At 40.3% G+C, this 11,459-nt stretch overlaps 1 protein-coding gene across 1 annotated transcript in view; it reads right to left on the reverse strand.

The window, feature by feature from the left end:
• The window catches only part of METAP1D (methionyl aminopeptidase type 1D, mitochondrial), a 45,032-nt gene extending 40,997 nt beyond the window's left edge, over positions 1-4,035 (reverse strand). The window contains exon 1 of the mRNA XM_048309517.1: positions 3,939-4,035. Within this exon, the coding sequence (XP_048165474.1) occupies positions 3,939-3,987 (49 nt within the window). The 5' untranslated portion in view covers positions 3,988-4,035. The remainder of the gene's footprint in view (positions 1-3,938) is intronic.
• Positions 4,036-11,459: the final 7,424 nt, after the last annotated feature.

Raw genomic sequence — 11,459 nt, forward strand, 5'->3', positions numbered from 1 at the left:
TTTTCTCTCATGCCTCAAACCATGAAAGTGCATGTCTTCCCCAGAGCTGCTGCACAGTTGAAATGGGAACAATTCCCCGCCTGACTGATTATTTTCAAGACAGGGATGAAATTACCTTAGGATCATTAAAAAATGGTAAAAGTGTACTACAATCAAATGGTTTGAACTTCTACCATGCATCACTTGCAGCTCATAATGCTAATATTAAATTCTGGAGACATGAGTCTGTCTACAAATTAATGGAAAATGTGAATTAATATTTTCTACCAGCTAATTGCCTAACTCATATATTGCACAGTGCAGACAAGCACATTTGATCTTGAAAACTCTCTTGCACAAGTTCGAAATAACTTTTTCTCATTTGCCAAAAAACTTCAGAATTACAAGAAGTATTTAATTGTAAGTCCAGAATACCAGGAAACAGCCAAGTCTCCCCAAAACTGTTATCTGGATATTCTGTGGTTAATTTTTAAAAAAGCATTAGCTTAAAAGTACTGGAAGTTATTATAGGTGAGGATTAATTGTTTGAGTTGTACATTTCTGAATTTCTTTAAGAGTGAGGAAAGTACAGACGAAGAGATACTTCTACCATTTGAATATTAATAGTGCTAAGAAGACTTTTATGATTCATTCTTAACACAAGAGTAGTATGTAGTAAGCTGAAATTTGTGGTTTAATATTCTTATCAAAGAGCAAGCTACAACAATTAAAAAAAAAAGAAATACAACTCCTGTTTCACAATGCACCATCAGAAGGAAACACTGATTCAGTAGCATATGGCAGTAAAAAAATCTGAAATGCATACTTTGATTTCAGGAAAAAAAAAGAAAATCACCTAATTTTGAGTCCTTTCACTTCCCCTTAGAAATACTGAAAAGTTTGAATTTTGTAAAACCATGAGCATTACCAAGGTCTGCAGATTAAAAAAATGCAAGAAATGAACTGTATCAGAAATACTGCTCAGTAAAAGATTCAGTAAAGCAGGTACTTTATTTATTGAATCACTTCCCAGATGGAGACCCCTTAGCACACTTTTGTACAGTAACACGCAGAGTTCAACATAAAATGGCAATTTAAAAGTTGATTACCAGTTTTACCATCCTAAATGGCAAAGCCATGTCTGACCAGAAAGAAAAACTACGTAAAATGACACGTCTGCACTCTATCTAGAGCACATGAACCAGATCACTTCATATTGCCTTAGTCTCTTGCTACACCATCTTTTATTAGTCCAACTAAAGTTTCTAACTTGTGTAATGCTTCAGAATAGTTTGATGATTTTCATAGAAATACCCTGCTGGAGAAGAGTTTATTATTCCTTTAATATATTCAATTTCAGCTAACCTAACTATGAAGTATAGACAATACTCAACCATGCATTACTGACAAGGCTTGTGAACCAAACTTGTGACCTATATGGCCCAAATAAGAAAAAAAAAAAAGAAAACAAACCAGACCCCAAGTAATTTCTGATGAGATTCACCACTTCTGGGCAAACCTGAAAGTGTGAGGCTTTGAAGTTGTACTGCAACAGAATGAACTCCAGCTATGTCCCCCTGCTTTTATTAAAAAAAAAAAAAAAAAAGAAAAAAAAAAGAAGGTTTAAAACCCCATTTAGGTATTTCCTCCTCATTTTACTAACAGAGGGGAAAGAGTAACAGTCTTAGAAAAATTTTGAAAACAAACATCTCTAAAAGGCTCTGTAGTAGTAAAAGAAGAAGCATCTCGAAGCATCTCACAACATCTCACATTCTGTGGTGCTGGAGACAGCAACAGCTTCGAGCCAGGTGCAGTTTGTGAACTACTAGCAGGTTTCCCACCGAGGAGCCTGCGGATGAATTCCCAGTTCCGCAAGGGGCTGAACGAGGCAGCTCAGCCCCTTACCAAGCAAACAGCCAGCCTGGGAACACAAACTACATATCCAAGGGATGTATCACACCGCGTCAGTCTCTACTGACCTGACTTTAAAAACCTGGCCCACAGTAAGTCACACAGATTATTACAGCATACTTATTCATCGTTAAGGAAGCAAGATCAGAAATCACTTATATCAGTATTTATCACAATAAGTAACTCATTTTACATGGGATGTCTTCTCATCAATTATTTCCCTGGGGCTCTAAGCCCTGAAATTTCATTACAAGAAATTAGGGGCTTCTATTCTACAATACTTTACCTGTATGAAATAAATAGATCTGTAAGAGATTACTATGCTTTAAATCATCTAAGATAGAACTGTAAATATAAATGCAGTTCTTTCATGTCTTCTACTTTATTACCAATAAAGTATCACAGATGCAATTATTATAACACCTGAAACTGTGATAATATCTAATTAGACCGTTTACAAGCCAGTGAACCAGCACACAATCCATACTATTTCTAACTACAAACTGTGACAGTGACTTGATGTGTCTGTGTTCTGAATGTTTCCTAGTTTTCTTTTACAAAACAGCAAATTTAATTCACACTTCTATGCATCACCTGTAAAATTATTTTTGAATACTTTTCAAGAAAAGCTGACAGCTAAAATGCAGTTCAATCCACTGCTAGTCCACTCTGAAATGTAGCATTCCAGCATGCAGAATTTCACAAAGGTTTGTGGAAACCACTCACACCCTAAAAGAGCTGTGTGCCTTCTTTTGGGGTTGAAAATGTTTGAATTCTGACACTAGCAAGGCAGAAACTATTCAAATAATTTCCCCATATGACTACTGAAAAGTACTTTTTAACTTCCTAATATGTTTCAGTCAAATAATTTTCTTTTTTTTCTTTTTATAATAAAGAGCTTTTTTTAGGCTAGCCTAAGTCCTTCTGATACGTGGAGGAAGCATTTAACACATATACAAACTTCCAAGATCTCTCCTGCTCCAACGGACTCCAACTATGTAAAAACAATTCCATAATAAAGAAAACTTTCATCATTTATAAAAACACATCAGCTATATTAAAACAAACAAACAAACACACACAAGAGGCTATAAAAAAGTAATTTCGTTCAATTTAGGTAGAACAGATATCCTTAGGTGAACAGAAACCCAATTTAAATTACTTTCGTCTTTCAGTATTTGCAAATTAAATTATACTGAACTGTCCAATTCGGAGAAAATCGGATTTAGTTTAATCAGTCTTGTCTTAACTATGACAGTTTAGCTTTCTCAAGTCTCTGTAAAAGCATATCCCCTAGGGAAGCTCAACAAGATTCGATGCCTGAAGGGAAGGTAGGAAGGCTTACCAAATTTTATTCGCTTGGTTCTTTTAACTGGATGACAGACATTGGGCTTTTAAGTACGCATGGGGCTGAAGACGGATGTAGGATATGGGCACATAACCTTCGCTTGTGAAAGGTTATGTGGCAGAAAAAGTGCTTTTCAGAGAACCTCAGGGCACGGGGGACAACGGGCCCTGAAAAGCCATTACACCGACGGGCATGCCAGCAGGTAAGAAGTTCTGCAGTTGAACGGGTTGGCAGAAGAAACAAGTATACTTATGTTAGATTACTTCAGCAGCAGAAACCACCACAGCAAAACTCAAGCAAAACACTCCCGCAGCTCCACCGCACCGCGGGGGCCCCGGGACGGCGGGAGCTGCCGTGTGCCGGCCCCACGCCGAGCACACCGCCGGGGGAACACGCCGGCGAACACACCGCCGGGCGAGCACACCGCCGGGGGAACACGCCTTCACAGAAGCCGAGACTTGACAGCTGCGGCCGCTGCTGCGAGGTCCCGCCGCCACACGCCGCCCCCCGCCCGGACGCCTTCGCGCGCCCCGGCCGGCGGAGCGCTCTCTCGCAGCCCTCGGCATGCGCGGCGGGACCTTTCGCTCCTCGATTTCAAAGCGAGCGCCAACTGAGCAGCGGCGCGGCGGCGGCCGGCGAGAAGGGCAGAGCGGCGGCCGGGCCGGGCCCGCGCCTCACCCCGGCGGCGGCGCGCACTCACCTCCGCTCCGCAGCGCGCGGGCGGCTCTGGGCGCCGCCATGCTGCCCATGTGAGGCTGTCACGTGGCCGTGTGTGGCGGCGGGCCGGGAGCGCCCCCTTCCCGCCCTCGGCCGGCGCGAGCGTGGGTGTGAGGGCGGCGGGGTGGGATCGGCGGCCAGCCCGTAGCGCACTGCGCCGTGCCGTGCCGTGCCGTGCCGCGCCGCGCCGCGCCGCGCCGGGCCGTGCCGCGCCGTGCCGTGCCGTGCCGCGCCGTGCCGTGCCGCGCCGCGCCGTGCCGGGCCGTGCCGTGCCGGGCCGTTCCGCGCCGCGCCGCGCCGCGCCGTGCCGTGCCGTGCCGTGCCCGCCCGCTGCCCGCAGCTCCTTGGTGCCCGGAGGTGCTGCTAGCTGCCCTTCTGGACGGCCCCCATCCCGCTCAGCTCGACAACATCCCTAGCGGGATTGGTGACTGCACCTTCCGCCAGCGGCAGACATGGCAGTGAGACAGAACTGCCGAAAGTGGGACTCGGGCCCATGAGTGCTGGAGTTACCTCATAATTTCTTTCCATTAAAAATTAATCAAAACCCAACCAACTAACCAAGAAAGCAAGCAAGCAAACACCACCACCCTCCCCCGCAACTTGTACTTTTGTGAATAAAATACTCACTAGTCTTTATGAGCTAAGAAGGGATCTAATTAATGCAAAGAAATGCCTCGAAGGCAGGTGCCAAGAGGATGGTGCCAGACCTTTTCCAGTGGTGCCAAGTGACAGGATGAGGAGCAATGGCCATAAACTAAAATACAAGTTTCACCACAACATGAGGAAGAGCTCTATGTGGAGGGTGGCAAAGCACTGGAGCAGGCTGCCCACGGAAGGGTTGGAGTCTTCCTCTGGAGACATTCATAACCCACCTGGATGCATTCCAAAATGTAGAAGTTATACAAATATCCTTACATCCTCACACACGTAACAATCTTTGTATCCTTACATACGTGCATGTGTACACACACAGCGGTAACCTGTGGGATAAGTAAGTAAATTGTCAAATGAGAACAGAGGCTGTTTAGCTCCAGATTTATTTACCTCCTGGTAGAGCCATTAGTAGTTCTTATCTTCCGACGTACAAGTTTTATGATTCAGTTAAGAAGAATAGACTCAAAGCCCAAGGCAGATGGGAATGCTGAGCATAGTTACCTACAGGTACTTCGGAAAAAGCCCCCAGAAAGTATGAATTTAGAAGTTACACTTCAAGCATTTCTGATTTTAAGGAACAAATTTCAAGCATTCTCTGATTAAAAAAAAAAAAAAAAAAAAAAAAGCTGTGATCCTCTTAGACTTTGCTAGTAAAAGTGGACCTCTTAATCAGCTGCCACAACATGATAGGCAGCCTATCATACAGCTTATATCCAGACCACACAATAGTTTAAAGATCAATACAATACCTGGCACTGCCTCCAAAAAATAAAACATTCCACTTCTTATAGACACATTCTGCATGAACTGACATATTTCATCATCATTATTCAGTGAGGGGAGAATGATAAGATTTTGACAGAAATAAAGATATAGAAATAAACGTAGAGAAAGCGTTGCTAAGCTGATCAGTTACACCTCATGAGCACCATTACCCACTGCTCACTGGTGAGAGGTATGCACACGTTTCATTCGCAGGGCCGAAATGTGCATGTCTTTACTTTGTTCTTAATTCTACAGTGTAGTATGGTCTTTCAGGAGTTCAAATTGCATTAGGCATCATTTTATCCTCTTTTGTATCTTGGCAAGGCTTTAGGAATCCAGACATTCAACCACTAGTTCTATAACAACAATGTGCAGTGTAAAGCAATCACACATTCTGCTGCTTGGCCTAAGCAACTATATATATATTCTCGAGTGGGTGTGCTTGTGTGTGCTTAAAGAGAACAGCACACTTCACATGAAAGAATCCATGTATGATAAGTAATTCCTCATGTTTTCCTCAACTGTCAACTAAAGGAGAGAAACTGAGAGGTCTAAGGTAGCCTAGTCTCACCTTTCTTATTTGAGTCAGCAAGTATTTCCTACTCAGTGGAATGAGGCCACTGTTAGAGAAGATGAAGTGAGTGCTTGGCTTTTGTCTGCAGCTAAAAGACCCAAATTCCTTATAGTAACAGCCTGAAAATTGGTTGATGGCATAAAAAAATAGAGGCAATTCCAGTTATGCTGCTACCACCTTTGTAATTAACTTGTCCTTAAGTGTCAGGCTATTTCACAAATACTTGTAGGTACTAGCTAGTGGTTAGATTGGACCAATTATTTTTGCATGCCAGAAAACAAGAGGGGATCAATCAAATTATGATCAATTACATTTCAAGTGAACTATGTAATTTTTGCAGTCTCTGGATGAATCTTAAATCTAACAACAGTCATTATTCAGTAGTGTCTAATTTATGCTTTTACTAAGAAATATAAACAAAGCATATAGTTTTTCAGACCTTTATAGCAGTAAAATGGGGATGAATATCTCTGAAAAGAGATATACCAGATCCCAACACAGCAAACCTGAAAAAATCATACTCTACTGTGTTCAAGTTCTGTCATCAAAAGAAAATCCATCACTTTTTTCCTCATGTGTATAATTGTCTTTTGGTTACGTTTGACATATCCCTTGAAATGTTTAAGATGGACAGTGATGTCTCAAGCTGTTATGAGCTTCAGGTTGAGAGGCAGCTTTGGAGAAACCACTTTTCAGCCCAGGGTTTATTCAACACGTCTGTGTGAAAGACTCTCCTTGAAGAATGCTTTGTATCCCATCTCACTTACATTGGTTCTGTCAAACCATTGTGCTGTTAAAGCCACCAAGCACTAAATGTAGAACCTCAACTTTATTTCCTCCCAAAATTGGCATATTAAAATAAGCAAAAGTGTACTAAAGAAGACACAAAGATAAGTTTTTACATGCAAGTTTCAAAGCAGTCTTGTAACAGCCTGTAAGACAACAGTTACATCTTATATACACAGGAAATCTTATATAGAGCAATATAGAAACACACTTCTAGTTGAAGTGTAGCAGCTGGATACTTCTGAGGTTAGGCTTAGACTTCCCTATTTAAAATTGTCTTGAAAGATTATTTAGTTCCACCGCAGCTTTTGCTGATGAGGCTGGTGCTGTTTGGGTCCTTGCTCTAATGACAAATAGGTGTTCTTTTTTTCAGCACTGATGTTCATCTGATCCAGGGGGAGACAGTTTGGACCCCTGAACTTGCAAAAACCCAGAAACCTCCTACATCAGTGATACAAATATATATAACCAGGGAAAGCTACACCAAATAGAACTTGCATCACAGCTCTAGGGAAAGAAAAATGACATATTTAGAGGTCCCTATCATACTAAATTCATTCTAGGCAAAGATTTTCTCTTTTCCATGAAACTATGAAGTTTTAAAACATGAACACCCCATATAGCTCAGAGAAAAGCCTACCTAGAAGAAAGGGAAGCATCTAAAAATAGCAGCTATTGAACATGGAACACCTTGCTTATTGCCCTACCATTTAGAAACAAAAAAAAGGATGTCAAGCTCTTCCCATTGATCTAGATTTTCTTTACGTTTTATCTCTTCAGCTCAAACTGTGCAACAACCACAAATGGAGCACATACCTCCTGTGTGAGGAATGTTTACAGCACTACATGTCCTTTATTTACTAAAGAAAGAAGCTAGTGCTACTCTCAGAAAAAAAAACCAGTGCACACACAGTACTGCTCCTGCTATATAGATTTTTTGTAAAGGCAAAGAGGGAATTCTGAATCCTCTTCCCAAGGCTTTGTCTTCATTGTGTTGTTACCTGAGATTCCTCCAATTTGGGTTCGAGCCTTATATGCGAAATGAGCTTTCAAGAAGCAAAGTAGGACATTTTCTTCGCCCTTTTCTCTCTGCCTCTAGTCTAGAGAATTAAAAATATTTTGAACATGGAAATCTGAAAACTGTTAGATTAACGATCCTTTGTGCCATTCTAGATCTAAAAGGAAGCTCAGATGCACAGTGTGTAATCTTGTTTCTTGCAATGTATGTTACTGAAGGCTTTAGCTCAAGGAACAAAGAACCTGGTAAGCATGCATGTATTTGAATGAGTAGCTATGAGTAGAAACTCGTATTTGTATTATTTTTTCTTTTTACATTGTAAAAAAGATGAGTGATAGGGAGGCAAGCTCATTCCTACAATTTTCCCACCAGTTATAAGCCAGTATGATGGCAGATAGCATGCCCTGCCTGAGCTGAACTTACATCTATTTGTATTGCTTTGTGTAATCGCCTTCCATTTTTACTGGCTGCACTAAATTTTTAGCCTCACAATTCCAAATATTGTCGCTGGTGTGGTTAACTGCCTTTTGTAAATGAAATGTTTTAATAGAACTCTGTTAGATTGAAATCTTTCTGATCATTGGAGAAAAGAGCTAGCAGTATAAACCAGCTGAAATTACTGACAACATGGGGAAAAATATTTCCAATTACTTTAGGCTTTTTTTTTTTTTCCCAGAAAATGGAAATATCTGCAACACATATTTGCATATGAGATACAGATGTTAATATTTTACTCTGCTGTCTTTTTTCAAGTCCAAGTTATCCTAGCAAGCAATGTTTCACAAAGCAGTAGCATTATAGAATCATTTTAAATTTGAAAGCTGAAAATCCAAGGTTTTATACTATAGGCTTACCAATGTAACAGGTATTTCTAGTTCTAACAGTTTGATACTGAAGAAACCAGGTCAGAACTGACACAGCGAGGAAAGATAAAATGGCAAAATATGCAACATAAGATTTTCAAGCTTTCTAGTGTCTGACAGTCATCAAATACGATAAAGGAGAAGCATAAAGAGCAACAAAGTCTCAGTGAGAGACAAAAAAAGGAATTGAAAAAATCTATGTAAGCACACACAAATCCTTCATACAGACATTATGGGCTGCTTACCCTCCTGCTGACATTGCAGAGAGAGACAATAGGTCAGTCTTGAATTGCCTAAACTGCCACATAGCAGCTTTGTATGTTGGTTCGTAGGAAGCAAAGACATTTGCTGCCCAAGACACTTCCAGCAACACACAGATCTTTATTCCCCCAACTACAGCAGTTAGTGTCCTTCAAATCCTGCAGCTTCTGGTAGTTTGCTTCCTCAGTTCTGAAGCTATAGGTATTCTGCTGTATTTCTTGAGATTATTAGTTTTTGAGCAAGAAGTTGTTTCTTAGTATCTGCAGTAGGTAACTTTTATGTTTCAAAATACCTGAAAGGGAACAGTTTGACCCAGGCTTCTGAACATAAAACACTTTTCAGAGCTTTATTTACCTCTTAGGACAAAATCATGTATTAGCACCATTGACAATAGCTTTACATTGGAAAAAAACCACGTCTCTGCCAACTGAACTAAATTCACTCTTTTAGATACCCTACTGAATTTTCTTGAAGTAGATTCACTGTTGCTGTGGCTGGATTTGTAAGTGATAAATAGATACCAGAAGCATCTACAATGAAAAACTTTACAAATATACTTACAGATCTTATGCACATTCTGAAAAGAATATTCAAATGTAAAAAACTCTCTAAAATGCTTTATCAGTATGTTGTGCAAAGTTTCACTTGAAATTTGAGTGAAGTGACTGAAGAATCTGGATTTTACCAAAATGCAGAAAAAAAGTCACATAAACCTATTATTAGTAAGACTATAATTAGTGTTTGCTTTAAGTTTCTGTTAGCTAGTAATAACTGAAAAGAACAATGGCAGCTTAAGAAACCTAGGATAACAGATTAAGTATTTGAACAAAAATATTTTTAATCCAGGATTACTTTAGCATCACATTGTGCCCAGAATAGGAAAGGGCTCCAATAGCATTCAGCTTCAGCTATCCAATTCTCATGCTCCCAACATCTACAGTGAAAGAGTTGCTACTAAGCCTCAGTGTTAATTTGTCAGCTCACAAATCCACACAATTGAACCCCTCCAGTATCTACTTGCAATTCCATACAGACAGCTGCTAGTAGCTCACAGGTCTTCTCACCATGCAAAAGTCAAACAACACGAGTAGTGTAATACACCACAAAGTATTTGTTTAAATATAGTAGGAGGTTCCTGTTCTTAGTTACATTAATACAAACATTACACAAAACTTATTAAACTTTTATAAATAGTATTAAACTTTTTATTTCACAGTATGACTCACTGAACAACTGGAGTTGCTGCTGTGTGTACTTCTGAGACTAGCATCCTGAAGCTCACTTGTAGGTGAAATTTATCCTGTTGAAAATCATGAACAAAATACCTGGACTGGCAAGCTAGGACTTCATGTAGTAGAATCCTAAGATCTGGGTATTTAGTCAATTCCACCATGAATGCATAGTCTCTAAAATGTTAGCTTGAACAGATGCACCCCAGAAGCCTACTGAAGGAAACTGGCATATGACCCCCCCAAGCAGTGTCAGAAGAGCTGTTGCAGTTTTCTAGCTGTCCAACAAGATTATTGCCTCCTTCTCTTTGCCAAGGGATAGTCCAGACTGTTAAGACCACTTCAGGCAAAGTCAGCAGTGCTAGTTTAATTTGCTGATGAAGATTGCTTCAGATAATTGACTTAATTTACTGTAATGGATTAGTGTGTACTCACACAGTCTTTCCTGGCAGCTGAGCTGCAGAAGCTGTAATCTGCTGCAGGATGGAAGGATTCAAAGTTTCTAGCCTCTAAGAGGCTGTTTATTCCCATTTTTCCTGCCAAGCAGTTTTGCAGTTCACAGGCACATCCCAACATCTGAGAATATTCCCAAGACCATACTGGAATGAGAAACCACTAAAGGAACTGGAAGCACTAGTTCAAACTCTTTCAACTGTGTCAGCATAAAAAGAAAAAAAAATTCTGGTGCGTTATGAAAAAATATATCTGCCCTCCTCACTGCGTGAGAGAAGTTTCACTATTTGTGAATCGCAAAAGAAAATTGTGATTAAGGAAAGCAATTCTGTGCTTTCTGGCTCAGTAATTTCTAAGTGGGCAAACAGCCCATTAGGCAGTGTTTCTTCTTGTCACTCCTACAGTTCCTTAAATGGCTTAAGATCAGGGAGTGTTAGTGCAGGCTGCCCCAGAAGCATCGCAAGTATCCTGGATCTCTATGCAGGAACCAAATTTAAGCACAATTCTTCAGTTCATCTTTCCCACTTCTGACTTATCACCAAGATCTGAACATGTTCAATAAAAAACCAAAACCAACCAAAGAAAAAAAACAAACCCCAAGTTCCCCAACTTAGACTTACTACTATCAGGAAAGGTCTTTTAACAATTGTTACTACTGATTAATAGATTTGGATACTATAGTAGATGAAAGACATATCATACAGAAAAGATATCCTAATCCAGAAGTAAAATTTCTAAAAATAATTTAATAGAAAATACAAAAAATGCCACAGATTCTAAACACTTAAAAATTATTTCACTTCCTCCACATCACATCAGATAGTGGAGAACTGTCAACCTACAAACTCCAGTTTTGAAAGCTTGGACCTGAATCCCATTAGCACCATCAAACATGGTTAAT

The sequence above is a fragment of the Corvus hawaiiensis genome, chromosome 7 (assembly GCF_020740725.1).
Source record: "Corvus hawaiiensis isolate bCorHaw1 chromosome 7, bCorHaw1.pri.cur, whole genome shotgun sequence".
In the NCBI taxonomy this organism is placed as follows: domain Eukaryota; kingdom Metazoa; phylum Chordata; class Aves; order Passeriformes; family Corvidae; genus Corvus; species Corvus hawaiiensis.